The 24039-nt window shown below is 40.1% G+C and overlaps 1 protein-coding gene across 1 annotated transcript in view; it reads left to right on the plus strand.

The window, feature by feature from the left end:
• MCTP2 (multiple C2 and transmembrane domain containing 2) overlaps positions 1–24039 on the plus strand; it is a gene marked incomplete in the record, with an annotated part of 246278 nt that overhangs the window by 134907 nt on the left and 87332 nt on the right. Inside the window, 3 exon segments of the mRNA XM_045163827.1 lie at positions 417–519; positions 19976–20077; positions 22411–22485. Coding sequence (XP_045019762.1) covers positions 417–519; positions 19976–20077; positions 22411–22485 — 280 coding nt within the window.

Below are 24039 nucleotides of genomic sequence, written 5' to 3' on the forward strand. Positions count from 1 at the left end.
GATCTTGGGAAATAGTGATTTTGACCACCTTTGTTTTTTAAAGGAAATTCATTAAAGTAAAGAAAGTCTTATTTTTGCTCTTCTCATCTGGAAGTCACTTTGTCGTCCTTATTCTATCCCCTGTTCTCTTTCTTTATTCTTTTTCTTTAACAGTCCTGCCCCTGAGTACACATATACATGGAAATGTCATAGTAAAAAAGTTGACTTTTTTTTTCCATATGGATGCCTGAATCTTCGCTGATGGAAGGTTTGGGAATACAGTCAGTTTGATTTAATTTTTGGAATTTAATTAAATGGTAGTTTTATACTCCGAGGACATACAGACTTAATTAGTGAAAACGTGTTTTCAGATCTTCATGGAACAGCCTTCACTTGTGTGTTTTTGTATCTAATTCATGGTGTGTTTCTTGTTTCAGTCCCATTAAAGATATCCATGATGTTTTGGAAGTGACAGTGTTTGATGAAGATGGAGATAAACCTCCTGATTTTCTTGGAAAAGTTGCCATTCCCTTGCTGTCAGTAAGTTACCTTCATTAATACACAATGTGTGAATCATTTTGCATTTGACAAGTTTCTGTGATCTAGAATTGCGTTGTCTTTGTCAGTCTGCGGAGGGGGAAAGCTGTGTGCTGCGCTGTGCTAAGTTGCTTTAGCTGTGTCTGACCCTGTGCCACGCTATGGACTGTAGCCCACCAGGCTTCTCTGTCCATGGGATTCTCCAGGCAGGAATACTGGAGTAGGTTGCCATGCCCTCCTTCAGAGGACCTTTCCGAGCCAGGGATGGAACCTGCGTCTCTTATGTCTCCTGTGTTAGCAGGTGGGTTCTTTACCACTAGCACCACCTGGGATGCACCCGCTCCCCCCAGCTATAGCAGGAAACAACTGTTTTATTCCTTATCCTTCTCCAATACTTTCAGTAATTTGCAGTGTAAAGTCACATAATTTCTCTCTGTGTGTGCCAATTCCATATTGATTTAACCAACCGAGATATTTTGACTAGTCTCTCAATCCACCCCAGCTCTTTCCATCTTGAGATAGACGTTTCACTTTGGTTTTTGGGAACACGCATCTATGACTGATTTTCTATTGAATGAAAAACACACATATTCTTCTTTATTACCTTCTTCCTGCCCATTTCTTCAAAGATTACTTGCTGGTAATTACACAGTTGTTCTCAATTCTACTAAAGACCATTTTCTCAAAAGTTGTTTGCCTTTGTGTGTGTGTGTTCGGTCACTCAGTCGTGTCTGACTCTTTGAGACCCCATGGACTGTAGCCCGCCAAGCTCCTCTCCGTGGAATTTTCCCAGCAAGAATACTGGAACAGGTTGCTATTTCCTCCTCCAGTAGATCTTCCCGAGCCAGGGATCGATCTTGCATCTCCCTCACTGCAGGCAGGTTCTTTACCACTGAGCCACTGGGTAGGCCTTTTTGGCAGTCTTATTTGTTTTCAGTCTTCAAAAATAATTTGTGAAAGAAAGCAGAGAGACTCTCTTGGAGAAAGATAACTGTTTTGATAGTCCCATTAAAAGGTAGGCTTCCTAGGTAACTCAGTGGTAAAGAATCTGCCTGCAATGCAGGAGACACAGATACACAGATTCGATCCCTGGTTGGGAAAATCCCCTGGAGAAGGAAATGGCACCCCACTCCAGTAGTCTTGCTTGGAAAATCCCATGGATGGAGGAGCCTGGTGGGCTACAGTCCATGGGGTCACGAAGAGTCGGACACAACTGAGCGACTTCACTTTCACTTTTCACTTTCATGCATTGGAGAAGGAAATGGCAACCCACTCCAGTATTCTTGCCTGGAGAATCCCAGGGACGGGGGAGCCTGGTGGGCTGCCATCTATGGGGTCGCACAGAGTCAGACACGACTGATGCCACTTAGCAGCAGCAGCCAGAGGACGGAATTTCAGTTTTTCATCCAGCCATTCGTACAGTATATGCTAGAATTGTTATGACCTTTATCAGGCAAGAAGGATTTATTTTTTTCTTCCCAAAGACTTATTTCCCCACAGCTCTTAGCATGTGTTAGAGCAGTCTGTAATTTATCCCTGAGATTAGACCAGCTCATGTGGTGTTTACAGAGGGGGGAGCACTGCACCTCTCAGTATCTCTTTTCTTTTTGATTGCTTGGTTAATTTCTCCCCGAATTCTCATATCCCTGATGTGACTTGAAGAGTGTGGTGGAGCAGCTGTTCCCTTGTAGATCCGGCTGCTGCCAACTGTTCTGAGCCTTCAGCCGCCGGCCATGCCAGCTCTCAGAGAGGACTCAGTGATTTGGGACTCCCCTCCTTTTTTTATTACAACTTTGTCAGTTATTCCTGGAAGACTTTATGTGATAAGAACATGGGGTACAATTTTTAAAGAGGTCTAAAAGTACAGGAAAGCAGGGCTCTTCTTTAGAATTTAGTATCCTTTTTCCTCTAATGTGTTTTGGACATTTCCTCTCTTGTTTTAATAGGTAAATCCTTAGTAGCATATTGGATCCCTTGAGGGGTGAACACTCATGCTCACGTTCAGTTACTCAGTCGACACTTTGCGACTCCATGAATACAGACCCCCAGGCTCCTCTGTCCTGGAATTTTCCACAAAGAATACTGGAGTGGGTTGCTGTTTCCTTCTGCAGGGGATCTTCCCGAGCCAGGGATCAAACCTGCGTCTCCTGGGTCTCCTGCATTGCAGGCAGATTCTTTACCGTTGAGCCACCAGGGAAGCCTGGGTGAACACTACTTCGTATCTTTATTAAACTCTCTCTGTTTCATTTATTAACATTTTGTGTATTCTGTCTTTCTAGAATACCAACAAGTTAACCCAACTTTCTTTCCTCCTTCCCTTGTAATGTACAATCACTGTATGCTGTGGAGTTAGATCTAAGAAATTACCTCTGGCTAAATCAGAGTTTACAGGCAAGACTACTAGAGTGGGTTGCCATTCACCTCACTTCAGATTCTCCAAGGGATCTTCCAGACCCAGGGATCGAACCTGTATCTCCTGTGTCTCCTGCATTACAGGCAGACTCTTTACTGCTTGAACCATTGAGGAAGCCCTTCAGAAATCAGATTTAGGATTTTTCAACCTTAGCACCTCTGACATTGCTGGATGGATCATTCTTGGCTGAGACTTGCCTATGCGTTGTAGGAAGTTTAACAGCATCCCTGATCTCTATCCACTAGATATCAGTTGTACCCATCCACCCATCACTATTGTGATAACAAATATGTCTGTGCAGACATTCCCAAATGTTCTGGGGCAGAATCACTACTGATGGACTGGAGAACCATTGATGTAAATTAATAGTTTCCAAACTATAGCCTTCAAAATACAAGATAGAGTGATCTGCGATAGAGTGATTCATTTGATTTCAATGAATGCAAGTCCCCAGTCCCCTTAAGTTTTTTCAGGTTGTTGATAAGCTGCCCTGCAATGTAAGTATTCATTTGTTTGATAAATATCTATCATAAGTGTTCAGTGTGTGCCAAGAATTGTAGGTTGTAGTGTGCTAACAATGACCACAGTGAAGCTATCGCCTCTTTTGGCACTTATCTTTGGATTATAAGAGGCAATATTCAAACCAGAACAACATCAACAAAAGCGCTAGACAGTAGGTTAGGGGCTACCCTGGTGGCTCAGACAGTAAGAAATCTGCCTGCAGTGCAGGAGACAGACCTAGGTGTGATCCCAGGGTCAGGCGTATCCCCTGGAAATGGGCATGGCTACCCACTCCAGTATTCTTGGCTGGAAAATCCCATGGTCAGAGGAGCCTGGTGGGCTACAATGCATGGGGTTGCAAAGAGTCAGACACCACTGTGCAACTAAAACTTTCATGCACTTAGCTGGTGAAAAGTGCTATGTAGAAAATTAAGCAGAAAATTAAGCAGGGGGAGGAGCCTTGTAGAGGATGTGTGTGGGGAAGGGATGCAGTTCTCTGTGATCTGGGCGGGGAGGGCATCACTGGACAGGGAACATTGGAGAGAGTTTCAGTAGGTGAGGAAGGGGATATGTGGGGAGATTTCAGGCAGGAAATCTTCAAGTTCAAAGGCTCCAGGCCAGGCGTTGGCTGTCAGATTCCAAAAATAGCAGAGTGGACAGTGTAGATAGAATGGAGTAGGGAACAGCAGATGTGGGATAGGAAAGGATGGGGGATAGGGTGGCGTGTGAGAAGACCTTGTGAGACCCCGAAGCTGTAGAGGTAGAAGAACTCTGGCTCTTCTTTAGTGGTAACAAAACTACTGGGAGGTTTCTAGCTGGGGAGTACTTCATTTGGTTTATACTGCATGTTTCTATACAAATGTAGCATGTGGAGAAAAATGCCCAGATCTGCGTGGTGGCCCAAGCCGCTTTCCCCTTAGGGACTTCAGGGGCCCAGAGACGTTGAGCTGAATAAGACATTTCAGCCACCACTGTTCAGTGGTGTTTCAGTTCAGATTTATTTCCAGTGCTTTGACCAATAGGTTGGGAAGTGATCATACTTTATACAGGATCTGTGTGGCTCTTCCTGATACACCTGCAACATACCTTCTCCAAATCAATTGATCCCCTACCTAAAGTGAAAGTATAAATGCAGTAGAAAGCAAGGCCATGACCCTCAGTATCTGTAATCAGCAAATTTTATTTCATTGCTCATTTTATTTTTTAATTTATAGTATTCATTTTGATAGTTTTCAGTGTTTATAATTATTTTAAAAGAATTCTAACTTGTGGTTTAGAGGGTGTGTTTTAAAATGTATGTATTTAGCTCTAGGTTTTTTCTTTATTTAATTTCTGTGAGCAAAGCTTACCTAGATAGCACTGTGCTGTGCACTTACCATATGGCATATTGCTAATTCTGTGACAATCTAATGAGGCATGCTTTATTATTACACCCATTTACAAATGAGGAGACTGAGGCAAGGAAAGACTCCTGTAGCTGGGAAGTAGTAAGGCTAGGTGTGAATTAAGAAATCTCATCTAGGAGCCATCCTAAGAGGAGGATATGCTGCTATAATGAGTAGCTGTTAAGTAAATATTGTGCCAAAAGCAATAACCAATATCTGTTTTGTGCAACCACTAGGCTCAGCACAATGGAGGTAGAGGGCGGGTATTCAGGTGGGACACAGAGTTAAAGACTTGGATGTTGTGGGTAATGTCCATGAGGCAAACATTAAAGACCTGAAATGTTAGGTGCCATATAAAGAGAACAGGAAAATGCATGGTGAAAGGGCTGAATTTAACTTTGGGATGACTTCAGGAAGCAGGGTGTCTGGGCTGGCCAAGAAGGAGTAGAGTGTTGATAGGGACAGCTGGATGAGGTAGAATGAAGGCCATTCCAAGCAGAACCTGACCAGAGAAAGAGAGGGCCAAAGGAGAGGCTGCAGTCTGGAAGCAAAGAGCAGCCTTGGTGCTGCTGACTTAAAAAAAGAATTCACGATGTGAGTTGTTGTTCTTCAGTCGCTAAGTCATGTCCCACTCTTTGTGACCCCGTGAACTGCAGCATGGCAGGCTTCTCTGTCCATCACTATCTCCCTGAGTTTGCTCAAACTCATGTCCATTGAGTCGGTGATGCCATCCAACCATCTCTGTTGCCCTCTTCTCCTGCTGCCTTCAGTCTTTCCCAGCGTCAGGGTCTTTTCCAGTGAGTCAGCTTTTCACGTCAGGTGGTCAAAGTACTGGAGATTCAGCTTCAGCATCAGTCTTTCCAATGAACATTCAGAGTTGATATCCTTTAGGATGGACTGGTTTGATTTCTTTGCAGTCCAGGGGACTCTCAAGAGTCTTCTTCCAGCACCACAGTTTTAAAGCGTCAGTTTTTCAGCACTCGGCCTTCTTTATGGTCCCACTGTCACATCCATACATGATTACTGGAAAAACCATAGCTTTGAATATTTGGACCTTTGTCAGCAAAGTGATGCTTATTAAAACACAGTCTAGGTTTGACATAGCTCTTCTTCCAAGGAGCAAGCATCTTTTAATTTTGTGGCTGCGGTTGCTGTCCACATTATTTGGAGACCAAGAAAATGAAATCTGACACCGTTTCCTTATTTTTCCCTCCTATTTGCCATGAAGTGATAGGACTGGATGTCATAATCTTAGTTTTTTGGACGTTGAGTTTTAAGCCAGCTTTTTCACTTTCCTCTTTCACTTTCATCAAGAGGCTCTTAAGTTCCTCTTCACATTCTGCCATTAAAGTGATATCATCTGCATATCTGAGATTGTTGATATTTTTCCCAGCAATCTTGATTCCAGCTTGTGATTCATCTAGCCCAGAATTTCACATGATGTACTCTGCATATAAGTTAAATAAGCAAGGTGACAATGTACTGCCTTGATGTCCTTTTTTTGTGAGAGTTGCAAGTTAAGTTTTATTTGGGAGCAAAATGAGGACCATAGCCTGGGAGACAGCATTTCAGACAGCCCTGATAAAGTGCTCCAAAGAGGTAGGGGGACAGTCAGTATATATGTGATTTTGGTGAAGGGAGAGTTCATGCAATCAAATGCAATATTTTTGCAGAGGTTTCTGATAGTTTCGAGGAGCAGTCATCACTGTGACAGACTTTAGTGCTTTTCTAGATAGGAGGAGCTGCAAGAATTAGGCTCATAAAATCAGCTCCTGGAAATTTCTCACTATCTGAAGACCTGTTCTGCCAATTTTTCCCTGAGTACAGAGTGCCTCATTTCTGTTCTCCACCCTGAACTCCTTCCAGGGGTGTTGAAAACCACCAGCAGCTGCACATGATTTAATCCTTCTGTTAGATTGCAGACGCCATGGTGGTGGTGGTTTATTTGCTAAGATGCAGGCGCCATGATGGTGGTGGTTTTATTTGCTAAGTTGCAGTTGTGTCCGACTCTTTGAGACCCCATAGACTGTAGCCCACCAGGCTCCTCTGTCCATGGGATTTTCCAGGCAAGAGTACTGGAGTGGGTTGCCATTTCCTTCTCCAGGGGATCTTCCTGAGCCAGGGATCAAACCCAGGTATTCTGCTTTGCAGGTGGATTCTTTTACAACTAAGCCACCAGGGAAGCCCTGGCAAGTGCCTGACAAGTGCTAATTTGTAGCTGATGGTGCCTAGCACTCAGTGTGGACAAGGAGGCAAGAAAATGCAGCTCGTGAGGGGTGGAGGGAGCTTGGGGCTTATTCTTTGAGCAGGGATTACTTGAAGGCTATGGACCTGGAATAGATATATCAGAAGTTTGCTAGAAAGAAAGTTATGGCTCTAGGGTGAAGCAAGATATAGGGGAAGAATACTTCCTAGAGGAATTGGTTGCAACTCCAGAAATAAGCATCACAGAGAAAACCCTCCAATTTTGTGTTCTGTGTCTCTTAGGAGAAGGATTTATTTCCCTGCTCTTTTAATATCAGAGAAAATCATAAAAATTGATTTGTTGGTGCTTCACTATTATCTCTATAGGATTTGGAACGGTACCTGAAAATACCTTTGCTGTTGTTCATGTGCTGAGTTGTGTCTAACTCTTTGTGACCCCGTGGACTGCAGCATGCCAGGCTTCCCTGTCCATCACCAACTCCCAGAGTTTGCTCAGACTCATGTCCATCGAGTCAGTGATGCCATCCAACAATCTCATCCTCTGTCATCCCTTTCTCTTCCTGCCTTCAGTCTTTCCCTGTATCAGGGTCTTTTCCAATGACTCAGTTCTTTGCATCAGGTGACTAAAGTATTGGAGCTTTTGCTTCAGCATCAGTCCTCCCAGTGAATATTCAGGGTTGATTTCCTTTAGGATTGATTGGTTTGATCTTCTTATTGTCCAAGGGACTTGGACTTCAAGAGTCTTCTCCAGTACCATACCTTATCTCATGTTTAAAAATAAAAATTGTATTTCTTAGAGTGCATAATTTTTGTGATTTCACATTTTCTTTAATCAGGTTATAAACTAAAATTTGACTTAACTTTCAGAGAAAATGCAGACTACATTTTAAAATGTCTAAGTGTTAAGTATTCAAAGTACTTCAACTTTTGCTCTCTCTCAAATTGGTAATGTGCTAAGTGCATCTCAGCCTATTAAATAAAGAACCTGTTCTGAATTCAATGTATCTTTTAATAAGGGTGAATATATTGGGTAACTCTTGGCTCCCTTAAAATTCATATTCTAAAATCAATATATTAATGGTGGTGAATTGTTCAAAGCGTATACATGTGTTCAGGTACAAGTCAGAATTGAAACAATCCAGGACAATGAGCCATCCTGCCATAGATTTTGCTTCTGTTCAACTTTTTAAGAGATTTTTTAAAAAATGGTTATATAGATATGTAAAGCTCATGATGAAAAGCAGTAGAAAATTATAATTGTATTAAATTATAATCTGACTTTTTTTTTTTCCCTTGGCTGCCATACAGCATAGGGAACTTCCCCAAACAGGGGTGGAACCCCTGCCCCCTGGTGGAAGCTCCGAGTCTTAACCACTGGACCACCGGGCAAGCCCTGCTAGTTCTTCATTTTTAAAATGAAGATAATGATAGTTTCTACTGCTAGGATTGCTTATATACTTAAGAACTGACTATTAAAATGAAACCTTTAATATAAGATCCAGCCAATGCAAAAGCATAAGAAAAATAAATGATATTTTAATGAAGGAAATACATTATTTCCAAGTACTAGTTATCTTAGAATATCTATAAATTGGACAATATATTGGAATTTACAAAGTCAGTAATGTGTAAAAAACATCAAAATTGAGAGAATGAAAACCAGTGGCCATACCCAGTAGAAAACATTTACAAACCTAAAAAAAGAAAATAAATAAAACCACCAAAGAGTGTAACAGCAAGAAACAAAAACTATTATAATGCTTAAAAACTATGTGAGGAAGTTCTAGAACTGTACTGAAGGACATGAAAACACTAAATAATCATTTAAATAGCTAATTAGTTGAGAACCATTTAATATATAAAAAGCTTGAAACGTGAACTCATTGAGAGGATAAACTAAATGGTCACTATATTAGTGGGGTGAATTGGTTGCTTATTCATCAGGGCAAAATACATCAGCAAGTTACACGAAACACAGTAACTATTTCAAGAGGAATTAAAGGTCAAACACTTGAAAGAAACTCCATAAACAAAACTATTAAAATAGTGGAAAGTGCTCTACAAGCAAACTGAAAAACAGGAATGAGAACTAAATTTAAGATGTCACAATGAAAGCAAAAATTTCCTTTGAAGATTAGAAGCCATAGGATAGGTTGGTTAAAAAAAAAAATCTTGCAGCATAAAAACAAATAGATGACAGCGATAATATAAAGTTTCTTTTTAATCAGCAAGCAAAAGACAATTCAATCTAGCAAAAAGTTTAAATCAAAGAGGCAGAAATCTGAATAGCTAATAAGCATATGAATGGCTCATGCTTTATTCAGCCACTGTCATGGTTGTTAAGACTGCAGAAGAGGAAGCCAGAGCACCTGGGTTGACACCCAGTCTTCTCCCCATAGAATAGAGTTTTGCCAAGAGAACGCACTGGTCATACAAACACCCTCTTCCAACAACACGGGAGAAGACTCTACACATGGACATCACCAGATGGTCCACACAGAAATCAGATTGACTATATTCTTTGCAGCCAAAGATGGAGAAGCTGTATACAGTCAACAAAAACAAGACTGGGAGCTGACTGTGGCTCAGATCATGAACTCCTTATTGCCAAATTCAGACTTAAATTGAAGAAAGTGGGGAAAACCACTAGACCATTCAGGTATGACCTAAATCAAATCCGTTATGATTATACAGTGGAAGTGAGAAATAGATTTAAGGGACTAGATCTGATAGACAGAGTGCCTGATGAACTATGGATGGAGGTTCGTGACATTGTACAGGAGACAGGGATCAAGACCATCCCCATGGAAAAGAAATGCAAAAAAGCAAAATGGCTGTCTGGGGAGGACTTACAAATAGCTGTGAAAAGAAGAGAAAAGCAAAAAGCAAAGGAGCAATGGAAAGATTATAAGCATCTGAATGCAGAGTTCCAAAGAATAGCAAGGAGAGATAAGAAAGCCTTCCTCAATGATCAATGCAAAGAAATAGAGGAAAACAACAAAATGGGAAAGACTAGAGATCTCTTCAAGAAAATTAGAGATACCAAGGGAACATTTCATGCAAAGATGGGCTTGATAAAGGACAGAAATGGTATGGACCTAACAGAAGCAGAAGATATTAAGAAGAGGTGGCAAGAATACACAGAAGACCTGTACAAAAAAGAGCTTCATGACCCAGATCATCACGATGGTGTGATCACTGACCTAGAGCCAGACATCCTGGAATGTGAAGTCAAGTGGGCCTTAGAAAGCATCACTACGAACAAAGCTAATGGAGGTGATGGAATTCCAATTGAGCTGTTTCAAATCCTGAAAGATGATGCTGTGAAAGTGCTGCACTCAATATGCCAGCAAATTTGGACAACTCAGCAGTGGCCACAGGACTGGAAAAGGTCAGTTTTCATTCCAATCCCAAAGAAAGGCAATGCCAAAGAATTCTTAATTGCACAATTGCACTCATTGTGCTAGTAAAGTAATGCTCAAAATATTCTCCAAGCCAGGCTTCAGCAATATGTGAACCGTGAACTTCCAGATGTTCAAGCTGGTTTTAGAAAAGGCAGAGGAACCAGAGATCAAATTGCCAACATCTGCTGGATCATGGAAAAAGCAAGAGAGTTCCAGAAAAACATCTATTTCTGCTTTATTGACTATGCCAAAGCCTTTGACTGTGTGGATCACAATAAACTGTGGAAAATTCTTCAAGAGATGGGACTACCAGACCACCTGATCTGCCTCTTGAGAAATTTGTATGCAGGTCAGGAAGCAACAGTTAGAACTAGACATGGAACAACAGACTGGTTCCAAATAGGAAAAGGAGTATGTCAAGGCTGTATATTGTCACCCTGCTTATTTAACTTCTATGCAGAGTACATCATGAGAAACGCTGGACTGGAAGAAACACAAGCTGGAATCAAGATTGCTGGGAGAAATATCAATAACCTCAGATATGCAGATGACACCACCCTTATGGCAGAAAGTGAAGAGGAACTCAAAAGCCTCTTGATGAAAGTGAAAGTGGAGAGTGAAAAAGTTGGCTTAAAGCTCAACATTTAGAAAACTAAGATCATGGCATCTGGTCCCATCACTTCATGGGAAATAGATGGGGAAACAGTGGAAACAGTGTCAGACTTTATTTTTTTGGGCTCCAAAATCACTGCAGATGGTGACTGCAGCCGTGAAATTAAAAGACACTTACTCCTTGGAAGGAAAGTTATGACCAACCTAGATAGCATATTCAAAAGCAGAGATATTACTTGGCCAACAAAGGTCCATCTAGTCAAGGCTATGGTTTTTCCTGTGGTCATGTATGAATGTGAGAGTTGGACTGTGAAGAAAGCTGAGCACTGAAGAATTGATGCTTTTGAACTGTGGTGGTGGAGAAGACTCTTGAGAATCCCTTGGACTGCAAGGAAATCCAACCAGTCCATTCTAAAGGAGATCAGCCCTGGGTGTTCATTGGAAGGACTGATGCTAAAGCTGAAACTCCAGGATTTTGGCCACCTCATGCGAAGAGTCGACTCATTGGAAAAGACTCTGATGCTGGGAGGGAATGGGGGCAGGAGGAGAAGGGGACGACAAAAGATGAGATGGCTGGATGGCATCACTGACTCGATGGACGTGAGTCTGGGTGAACTCCGGGAGTTGGTGATGGACAGGGAGGCCTGGTGTGCTGTGATTCATGGGGTCACAAAGAGTTGGACACGACTGAGCAACTGAACTGAACTGAACTTCTCCCCAAACTGGCTGTGTGACTTTTGACACCTTACTTAACGTCTCTGGCTCTCTCTCATCCTCCATGAAATGATGATAATTATCACTGTACTTGCAGTGGAGATCTGTGGTGAGGATTCAAATAGTTCAGTAAATGTAAAAAGAGTACTCAGTAGCACACGGTAAGCACTTAAAGTGTAAACTGTCACCTCATCACCCTTGTTTTAGTAGGTTAAATTACTAAATTAGTTTAAACCATCAGATTAACAAATATAGTCAAGGTTTTTCAAGAACAGTGATGATTAAGTGTAGCAAAAGGACTCTCTCCAATGCCATTGGCAGGAGCATGACCTATACAAGCCTCTTAGAGGAGACTTTGGATTACAATTTAATAGTCATATCTTTATGCATTTATGTACTAGATATCTATTTTAGAGAGGTAACTGGGGCTTGGAGAAATACAGTAATTAGCCACAGTCACACAGATGCTAAATGCCAGAAATGGGAATTGAATTGAAGTCTCTCTGGTTTCATGGTCCTACCATGGCCCACTGTTAATAAACATATGACAGAAAATGTTCAGTTTCATTAGTTATAAAAAAGCACATATTAAAACAACCTGAGGCCATTTTATTCCTATGAAATTGCTGTATATTAGATAAAAATGCCTGTGGTTGGCAAAGTTGCAAGGAAGTGGACAGGCTCACTCACTGGAGCCAGGAGAGTAGAAGTTAACAGTATTTTAGGAGAGCAAGTTGGCAGTACTTGCTGAAACTGTAAAAATAGGTGTACCCTGTTAATCAATAATTCCACCTAAAATTTTTTTTGGGGGAATACATCATGGAAATATAAGTATATCTATGTATAAAACTATCTATGTGTCTGTAGCTGTTAAAAATTGGAAACAATCTTAGTTGCAACTTTACATTTGTTTTTGTTCAGTTGCTCAGTCTCATTGGACTCTTTATGACCCCATGGACTGCAGCACGCCAGGCTTCCCAGTCCTTCACTGTCTGCCGGGGTTTGATCAAACTCATGCCCATTGAGTCCATGATGCCATCCAACCACTTCATCTGCCTCCCCCTTCTTCTGCCCTCAATCTTTCCCAACATCAGGGAAGACTTTTCCAATGGAAAGAAGCTGGAAGATTGGTGAAGCTAATTACAGAATATTCTTTTCCAGTGGCAGATTGGTTAAGTTAATTATGGAATATTCATAAGATAAAGAACCACTCTGAATTACGGAGAAGAATAAATTTTTACAATGGAGAATATTTCCTATACTTTTTGTCAAGTTTAAAACACAAGTGGTTAAAAAGCATATACATTAAAATAAAGCTAAAATATAATGTTATTTCATAAGCAGCTTCTATGTACTTGTCACTGTTCTTACTGCTTTTTGCTGATTATTTCACAACAGCTGCTGAGATATGTATCTTTTTTATTCACTCTTTACAGATTAGGAAACTGGAGAGAAGTTATGTAACTTATCCAAAGTTTAATAGCCACTCTGAGCCAGAGCCAGAATTTAAACTCACTTCATCTGCCTCTAGAGCCCCAATCTTTATCTAGTACACTGTGATCTTATTTTCCTAAGATGTTGTTTAGTTGCTAAGTCATGTCTAACTCTTTACAAGCCCATAGACTGCAGCGTACCAGCCTTCCCTGTCCTTCACTATCTCGAGTTGGCTTAAGCTCATGTCCACTGAGTTGGTGGGCTTTTTTGGTGGCTCAGGCCGTAAAGAATCTGCCTGCATTTCAGCAGACCTAGGTTTGGTCCCTGGGTTGGAAAGATTCCCTGGAGAAGGGAATGGCTACTAATTCTAGTATTCTTGCCTGGAGAATTCCACTGATAGAGAAGCCTGGTGAGCTGTGGTCCATGGGGTTGCAGAGAGTCAGACTGTCACTTTCTTAAGTTAAATATTTAAATATTTATATTAAAAATATTAAAATATTAAATATTAAATAATATTTAATTGTCATTACATATAATATAATATATATAATATATATTAATATATAAATATTAATATATAATATATAATATATAATAAATAATAATTAAATAATAAAAATAATATTAAAATATTAAAATATATTAAAAAATTAAATATTTAAAAGTACATTACAAATTAGAGCTGTGTGTTTGTCAAAATATGTAAAAGATAAAAAATACATTTTTTTCTTTTTTAAACTAATTTTTGTAAACTGAACAGCATTCATACAATTAGTGTATAATAGTTTGTAAAGACAGCTTACATTTTAAGGAGAGAGTTGACAGACTTGCTGGGTACAGCAAGGTTTTCTGATTTTTTCAAAGTTCAGTGCAGGGTTTTGGATTCAGAAATGGCTGGACGCTTGCTCCTTGGAAGAAAAGCTGTAACAAACCTAGACAGCATATTATAAAGCAGAGATGTTACTTTGTCAACAAAGGTCCATGTAGTCAAAGCTATGGTTTTTCCAGTAGTCATGTTTGAATGTGAGTGTTGGACCATAAAGAAAGCTGAGTGCCGAAGAATTGATGCTTTTAAACTGTGGTGTTGGAGAAGACTCTTGAGTCCCTTAGACAGCAAGGAGATCAAACCAGTCCATCCTAAAAGAAATCAGTCCCGAATATTCACTGGAAGGACTGATGGTGAAGTGAAGCTCCAATACTTTAGTCACCTGATGCAAAGAGATGACTCATTGGAAAAGACCCTGATGCTGGGAAAGATTGAAGGCAGGAGGCGAAGGGGACGACAGAGGATGAGAGGGTTGGGTGGCATCGACTCTACGGACATGAGTTTGAGCAGGGAAGGGGAGATGTTGAAGGACAGGGAAGCCTGTTGTGCTGCGGTTCATGGGGTCACAAAGAGTCGGATACGACTGAGCGACTGAACGACAACAAACGGGTGGGTTGGATTGCCTTGCTCAAAGACAGAGGTGGTATATGAGGAGGGCTGAGTTGATGAATTCGGTGCTGCCTTTGCTGTTAGCGGTGGCCTTGATCAGGGCAAATCGTGACCTCATGGGTTTTGCAGTCTCATGGTGTTTGTGACTCCTACCATGGGAAACAGGCCTGATTCCAAGCGGGGACGTAAATAGAATCACGACCAAGTAAAGGATAGTCACTTTCTTCTTCCCCAGCCATGTGTCTGTCCGTATCACATTTTATTGGAGTCACTTTGCATGTGCATCAGTGGGAACCAACTGCTATACTGTGATGTCATGTGAGAATGTTTTCCCTTTTGCGTGCAGTGAAAAGCTAATGATAGAATAAGGCTTGTTTACACCCAAATGTTCTCCTTTTATTCACAAGAAGGTTACAGTGAGGAGGGGGGAGGATCAATATGACTCTTGAGTTTGGATTTAGATCTTAAGTGTGTATCTTTCCTCCTTAAGCCAACGGATGGTTTTATTCATATTGATTTTGATTAACTTTGCCGTTGAATCAGTTGATATCTAGTTACATCAAAGAACTTTAAAGCATGATAATGAGAATTCTTTAAAAAGAGTTTCAGCTGAGAAAAATACTTTTTTCTGTGTCCCACATACTTTTTTATATGCCAATTTAAAACAGTGTCATTTTCTAATATAACGGATAGTATCTTTTTGACACAAAACTTAGTTTTAACATCCAACTTTTAAAAAGTTCCTTATATTTAGTGTGCTTAAAGCTTGTGTAAGCAGATTTAAAATTCTTTTATACAGAGAAAAATTGCATAGTTTAAAGGTAATTTCAGGTCAGATTAAAATCTGTTACTTGTCCTCTGGCTCTGAAATCCTCAATTGTTACTCAGACACAGACTTCCTGTGCTCTTTCATTCACTAATTTAACCAGGAATTTGTGGTTAGCATGTTCTTTATCGGGCTTCCCAGGTGGCAGTTGTGGTAAAGAATCCACCTGCCAATGCAGGAGACATAAAAGATGCAGGTTCAATCCTAGGCTGGAAAGATCCCCTGGAGGAGGGCATGGGAACCCACTCCAGTATTTTTGTCTGGAAAATTCCATAGACAGAGGAGCGTGAGGCTACAGTCCATACGGTTGCAAAAGAGTCAGACATGACTGAAGCGACTTAGCACTCATGCACACACTCATGTTCTTGATAAAAGCCTCCTGATACATCATTTTGTTTCTGAAAATAAGGTAAAGCAACGTGGAAATGCCCATTTCCCTGACGGTGGAAGTTTTATTTCTAATTAGGTTACATCTGTATTACCATCCTACAGTGCTACCTTCTCCAAATGATTGCTTGATATCTGTGCTTCTTACCTATGAAAAGGTGAGATTGCAAAGGTGTGTGATAAGTCCCTATGAAGAGTTCTCTTGTTACACTAAAGTTAAAGACATTATCTATTATTCATTCTTCTGTTTGAGTGAAATGAAATCCTCTCCGAAATGAATCCAGGAAGACTCTCCTGTTGAACTGAGAGACTTCCTTTTGTCATAAATTGAAAATGGTATCATTCCTTTTTGCCTTGGGTGACAGAGATCTTGGGTCTTAATTGAAGTGCCTTTCTCATACCTAAAGATAAAAGTATATATAGATTCTCTGCTCTAAGTTTTCTTTTGGCTGTGCTTTGTCTTTTCATAGAGGTTTTAACATTAGAAACTGCTAAAAATAATTTTCAGGGTTAAGTATAAACAATAAATATAGTCCTCAACTGGAAAAATATGTTTATCTTTTATTTTTTTATTATATAAATACTGTGGTGTAGGAGTTTGGCAAGTTGAGATGTTGTGGACTTTTTATCCTATATCCATGTGTTGAAAGTTCAATTACGTATAAACCTTGGAAAATGGAAATATTTTAAGTTTCTTTGGTTACTATTTCAGTGTTAGTTATAACACTAAATGTTCAATGCATTGATCTGTGCTTAACTCAAGCATATCCTAGACACAAGTAGTCTATTTCCTCTCTATCTCTCACTGTTTATCTTTTCCTCAAAGATATTTCTTATAGAGGACAGACTGAAAAAGTAGAATCAACCAAATGTTCATAAATAGGAGGATTCACAAATTGTGATTTATTCAGATTGTGAAACTTACATAGCAGTGTAAAGAAATGGGAAATATACTAATACAGTTATTATCAAATCATATTGATAAAAAATGAAACTGCAAAATATATTCATTTTAGCACAAAAAATTTAAAATACATTTTTCTCAAGACTATAAAAATGAATATAGATTCTCAAAAAATTTTAGAAATTCCTATCTAATTTCCTTCTCCAGGAAGGAATTGTAGTATTTATGGACATCCAGAAGGACTTTTTTTCTGTCATGTTTCAATCTTTTTACACATTTTTAAACTTGGAATTTCTATATTTAAAAAGTAATATATTAAAGTGCCAAACATGAGTAGCCTTAATTATATCTCTAGCTTTAAAAGCAGCATTAATGTCCTAGGTGGATTCTGTGCTTTGCTGACACAATTCTAGGACATTGAGAAAGAGGAAACGATCATTTACCCAAAACAATAATTAAAAAAAACTTCTTTTACTATGAAATGTTTCTTTTTATACAGATATCTCTTGTTCTTCTGTTGCCCTTCCCGAAGTGTTAAGAAATCATGGAAATTTTAAGATAACGGTACAATGACTGTGGGTTGAAGCAAAGCTAAATTGGACCAAAGTCAGCTTGGCACATTGTCATGCTGTCTTTGTATTTATTTCTTTCAACTTTAACACCCACAATTTATTAAGTGAGACAGAGGATACAAGAGGAAGCTCGGAATCCTGTTTGGATACCGTTTAGGAAGGAAGCCAGGTCTTGATGGGGCAGCCCCTTCCTCTTCGCCACTGGCCAGGAAAACCATCTTTCTGTTAAAACCTATTCAATCTGAGAGAGGTGGGGTGACTTCGGGAAGGAAGGTGACCTCTCCCTTGTAAAGTGGAAAGGCTCTGTCCTCCACCCGCCCCACGCCGTGACTTATTCAACTCATTTCCACCACTGTTTATAAGAACACTTGTGTTGAATGCTTGTAGAGACAGCAGTAGTCATTTAAAATATAGCTCAAACGTTATGCCCGCAAATTTCCTATGTTATTCCAAATCTTTGATCATTACAGTCCCAAATGGAGCTTTTGGTCAGCTCAAGTTTGCCTCTGCCCTCTTTGAGTTAGCAGAGATGTTTCGAACAAGCCAGAAGTTTAATAATACATATGCTACTCCTGTGCACAATATAAGCATTGCTGCTTGCTATCAAATCTGAAAAGAAAATGCCTTAATGAGAGCCAGGTCATTTCCAAAATGATACAGCAATGTTTTTCTAAGATGCCTTAATTTCTGGGGTAGTATCAGACAAGTAGTTTGATATATGGAACTGATGTACATGCTGGCTGAGGGAGGCCATCAGTGGAACTTGTTTAAACTTTGAGGGTTTATCAGCATGTTGTTCTTTTAAAATGTATTTGAATTTTGACCTCAACTTTAGCTATACTGGTTTATTTAATTTGCTTTGTAACATGGCTGTGAAAAACTGGTCGTTCTTTAAAAACTGGCTCCTTAATTCATTTCTTTAAAGTATTTTGTAAGATTTGTATAAAATAATGTCTTTAAATTATATTTTATATTTTATAAATATTTTTATGAAACTATTTTAGAAGATAAAGGACAGAAATTGTAAGGACCTGATAGAAGTAGAAGAAATCAAAAAGAAGTGGCAAGAATACACAGAAGAACTACACACAAAAAAGTTCTTAATGACCCAGATAACTATGACGGTGTGATCACTCACCTAGAGCGAGACATCCTGGAATGCAAAGTCAAGTGGGCCTTGGGAAGCATTACTATGAACAAGCTGGTGGAGGTGATGGAATTCCAGCTGAGCTATTTAAAATCATAAAAGATGATGTTGTTAAAGTGCTGCACTCAATATGTCAGCAAATTTGGGAAAATCAGCAGTGGCCACAGGACTGGAACAAAAGTCAGCTTTCATTCCAGTGAAATGGAAGGAAATCTGACAAACCTAGACAGTGTATTATAGAGCAAAGACATCACTTTGCCAACAAAGGTCCATCTAGTCAAAGCTATGGTCTTTTCCAGAAGTCATGTATGGATTAAGAGTTGGACCATAATGAAGTCTGAGTGCTGAAGAATTGATGCCTTTGAGTTGTGGTGTTGGAGAAGACTCTTGAAAGTCCTTTGGACAGCATGGAGATCCGACCAGTCCATCCTAAAGGATATCAGTTCTGAATATTCACTGGAAGGACTAATGCTGAAGCTCCACTACTTTGGCCACCTGATCGAAGAGCCGACTCACTGAAAATGACCCTGATGCTGGAAAAGATTGAAGGCAAAAGGAGAAGGGGAAACAGATGAGTGGGTGAGATAGCATCACCAGCTCAATGGACATGAGTTTGAGCAAGCTCTGGGAGATAGTGAAGGACAGGGAAGCCTGGCATGCTGCAGTCCATGGGGTTGCAAAGAGTCAGTCAGATGCTGCTTTGCGACTGAACAGCAACAATTTTATAAGATATAGTTGATATTTTTATAAGATAAAATATTGTATTATAATTAAGACATTTTATCCTACAACTCTGTTTTGGGAATAACTGTAAGTTTACAGAAATGTTGCGAAGATGATACAGAGTTCCCATACACCTTCACCGAGTTTCTTCTCATGTTGACATCTTACATTGCCATGATGCATTTATCACTAAAAAAAAAACCTGACATTATCCATTACTATTATTAACTAAACTCTGGTCTTTATTTGGATTTCACCAGTTTTTCCACGAATGTCCTTTTTCTGTTCCAGGATCCAGCCCAGGGTACCACATTGTGTCATCTAATCTCCTTAGTCTTCTGACTTGCGACAGTTTCCAAGTTTTCCTTTTTCCCATGACCTTGGCAGTCTCAAGTAGTACTTGCCAGAAATTTTGTAGAATATTCATCACTTCTTAACAAAAATGTTTAACCTCTGGGATTTTTGAACGAAAGCCCTCGTAGACTTAGTAATAGTTTGTACCACCAATTTTCCACTCATATATCAGTTTCAGCCTGGTGATTATTTCTTTTTAAATTTTTCTTTTATTTTTTTATTCATTTATTTTTTTTATTGGAGAAGCCTGGTGATTGTTACTTTATCTTCTTATCAGTTATAGAAGCACTTTAGGATTAAAAGTTGATTTATGATTAATATTTATATGGTTTAATTTTGTTCAATATTGGCTTCAACTGTGTGTGCATTTTACATTCTCAGTGTTGTCAGCTTGTTCTGTTTAAACCCCACAGAAAGTTTGTGTTTTATCTATTGTTTATCAGATTCGAGATGGACAAACAAACTGTTACGTACTGAAGAATAAAGATTTAGAACAAGCTTTTAAAGGAGTTATTTACTTGGAGATGGACCTCATATATAATCCGGTAAGTCTAACTAGACTACCTCCCAACTTCTTTGTACCAAAAGTAAAAGGCGGCCAACCTGAAGAGATTCAAATCACTATAAAATGTTTCAGAATTTTTACAGTTACAGAGAAAATAGTGTTTTGAAACTTAGCCAAAAAAAAATCAGTGCTGGACAGTCTCATATTAATCCTTTTGGCCCAATAGAATTGATGGTGTGTAATTCTCAATAAATCAATGTTAAAAAAAGAAATAAGAGGAAAATTAGGTTCTTGGCTTTATTACCTTTAACCTTCTTCCATTGACGATTGAACAGAGATGTTTTCAAGCCTCTATGTTATTTAACTATTATAGTAGATGCTCTACAATCATACAGTATCAGGACAAATAGTTAATGGAAAGCATCAGTAAAAGGAGGATTTTTTAAAATGCATCTTGCACTTTTAGCATAAAATAAAATACATGAATATATATTCCCTGCCAGTCTTTAGGTGCAAGCCTGAAACCTTTTTCCCAATAGCATAGACTTAATATTTTTAGTTCTACAGTGTATTCCTTGCATACATACACCTATAACATCTTTAAATACTAATTTCAGTTTCTTGAAAGTAGAGATATTCTTTAAAGACACAGAACAGTCTGAATGTGGAATCCCTCTAGGTTATTTGTCCATAAAATCATCACCTCAGTAGCAGTATCTTTGTAGTAACTGACCTTTCTCAACACTTTCCAGAACAACATTGATTTCAAGCCTTTTGATCTGTATTAGTGCTTCCCTGGTGGCTCAGCGTAAAGAATCTGCCTGCAACGCAGGAGACCTGGGTTCAATCCCTGGGTTGGAAAGATCCCCTGGAGAAGGAAATGGCAACCCACTCCAGTATTCTTGCCTGGAGAATTCCATGGACAGAGGAACCTGGAGGGCTACAGTCCATGTTGTCTCAAAAGAGTTGGACACAACTGAGCAACTAATACTAGTATAATATATCAATAATCTCTATGATAATTAAAATATAGAATTACAGTATTGGACAAAATTGGCATAAACAGGTTTACAAATTAGTGCACTTGGTTCTGATGGATATACAGTTCAAATGTTGGGGGCAGAAATTCCTAGGCATGTGGGAACGTGGCTTACTTAGCTGTGAGCATTCCTTTGTCATGGTATCAGCAGCAGGTTCTAGAATGGGAAGGGACAGCACAGGTTAGTTAGTGGGGTCCATGAATATAGGATAGGGGTACCTTTAAAGTAATTAGAAGAATGGCTGCCATTTATTACCCACCTGCAATGTCCCAGGCTCTGATACTGTTTCATTTCATTCCCAGAAGAAGCCTGGTCCATAGCGATCATGAATGTCATCTTATGATAAGCAAATAGAATTAAAGAGGAGAACTGATTGCTAACAAATGAGTGAGTTAGGATCCATATGCAGGTCTTCCCGACTCTTCTCCCTGATGCTACACTACTGATTCTTTGCCTTGTTTAAGAGATTATTCATAAAATCAGTAGCAGGGAAGTTTTATTCCTGGAAATGTTAGCATTCTGGGCACAGGCTCCAGTATGCGGGTCTGCTGTTACTTCCTCTTCTTCCCCATTGAACATTTCCCTTCAAGGAGAACCTCTGGTGCATGTTAGATCACCCTGCATCTCCTGTTTTCTTCTGGCAAGGACTTGTATATAGAATATGCATACATGTGAAACTGGAGTTTTAGGCGGGAAACAGCCTTAAATCCAAAACTGTTAGTTCAATAATGTTCTAATTGTCCATCTGATATAGAAGAAAAGGACTTGAATTTTACTTTTGAGGTTTTTCCCTTAGTATAGTCATTTGGACAAACCACAAAATCTCTCTGACCCTCAGTTTATTCCCTAAAAACAGGACTAAGATGACTCACGTACTTATTTTTCTGGGATCATTGAGAGGAAATGAGATTCTCTATGGGAAAAAAATGTTTTTATAAGCCGGAAACTGATTTCCACATTGCAAGGTATTACTGACAAAGGGATAGTGCAAAACCATGATTTGAAGGGAAGTTTGACTTTTTAGAAACTTTAGTTAGAGGACTTCGTGAGTCAATCTCTGCAGTGGCTTAAAAAAATCTCTTCAATTTGCAGCGTGGGAAGAGCCCCCACAAGTCTCCAGTCTGACCTCGTCTCATCACTCATGACAGTGATGTTCATGAAGTGAGACCCAGAAGCCCTTGCAGAGCACCAGGGCACCCCTAAGTCTCTGCTCCCCACCCCTACCCAAGCACTTAGGGTCAGAAGGTGTTGGTTTCTAGGGCTTCTCAGACATTCGAGAGAGAGTGAAATCCATCTCAATGCTTCTGTTTTTAACCCTGATGTTTCTTTCTAGATCAAAGCAAGTATTCGGACCTTTACTCCCAGAGAAAAGAGGTTTGTTGAAGATGGCCGCAAGCTGTCCAAAAAGGTAGGTCAGGGCAGTAACCTGGCTTGTTGGTATACTCAGCACCAGCACCTGGAGTAGTTACTGCTCATGACTTGGTCTCCCCTCCCCTCCCTCTCCATTCCTCCTCCCTCTCTCCACTTTTCCCCCCATCATCTCCCCTTTCCTCCCTAGATGAGGACTTGGGTTGGGTTCAGTAAAGAAGGGAAAGACTGAGAACATATCTGTTGGATGATGCAGGGAGTGTTGGCCCTCCATTCATCCAGACCGTGTTGTGAACAGGAATTCTGAGCACCAAGCCTCCATAAACCTCCTGAGTGTCCTGGGCCCCTCCGCCCTCCTTCCATCACAGCCATGCTTTTCTCCCTCCTTGCACATTTCAGAGAGGCATTTTGCTTACGATGTCCATCATACAGTTAAGCCGGTGGCTCTTTCAAGATGTCCAGCCTCAGATTCACCCACAGCTGTTCCTCCCACTTCTGTTTTGCCTAAATTTGAGATGTATCAGCATTTTACCCCCGGTGGAATAAATCCTCACTCCCCCTGCCAGGGGCCCTTAATTCCTCTCTCATCAGCTCAACAGAAAGTGAAGATCAGGACTGAGTAGAGGAAGTTTCACATTTTTCTTACCACGACCTTTCCAGTTCTTTTCAGAGCCCCTCCCTGTTCTAGTCCAACGCAGTTCAGGATTTCACTCTGTACTTATTGTCCCTCTTCAGTTGTGCAACAAGGTGTCCCCTTTTTAAAGTGTTTATGACTTCCACCACTTCCTGTGGGGTGAGCAGCTGGGGATTACATAAAGCAAGTTAAATATAAAGGCAGCTTACCATCCTTTGGTTTCCCATGAACTTCTGGACACACCGGGGAAAGGCCTTAATCTGCTTCTGAAAGGAGCATCCGAATGTTTGTTTTGGTCTGCCGCAACATTGAGTGTAATATTTATTTTGTGTAATCAGAGTCAGTGGCTTTATTATTGTTATTATTATTGCCTTTTGCTCTGTTTACTTGAAAAATTAAAACCTGAATTGAGGTAGGTGGCATTGCTGTTTTTGCGAACAGATTGAAATGAATCTACCTACATCTGGGAGAAAAGACCTTGCCTGTGCCAAACAAGACCTTCACCTCTGTGTGGGATGGCTTTGGGAGGTGGGAGCACCAGGGGATTTGGGGCTGAGACCCTGGGGTATGTTAGGTTTCTCCCTCAGGGCCTCTCACCACTAAGTGTCCCCAGATGGTTGCAAAGTTGAAACCTGTAATTGTGACCCAACTACTTAAAATCTCTTGGTGTGTGCCAGGCACTGTTCTAAGCCCGTCAAGTGTCTCCACAGCCTCCAAGGTTGGCACTCCTATGTCAACCTCATTGAATAAGAGAGGTTAAGAAAGTGGCCCAACGTCACACAGCAAAGAGGTGGGAGACCTGGATTCCCTCCCCAGGAATTTACTTTGCTGTGTTGCTGTTGTTGTTCATTTGCTCAGTCATGTCCAGCTCTTTGCATCCCCATGGACTGCAACACGCTAGGCTGTCCTGTCCTTCACTATCTCCCAGAGTTTGCTCAAACTCGTGTTCATTGATCTGGT

This window comes from Bubalus bubalis, chromosome 20, assembly GCF_019923935.1.
Source record: "Bubalus bubalis isolate 160015118507 breed Murrah chromosome 20, NDDB_SH_1, whole genome shotgun sequence".
Classification (NCBI taxonomy): domain Eukaryota; kingdom Metazoa; phylum Chordata; class Mammalia; order Artiodactyla; family Bovidae; genus Bubalus; species Bubalus bubalis.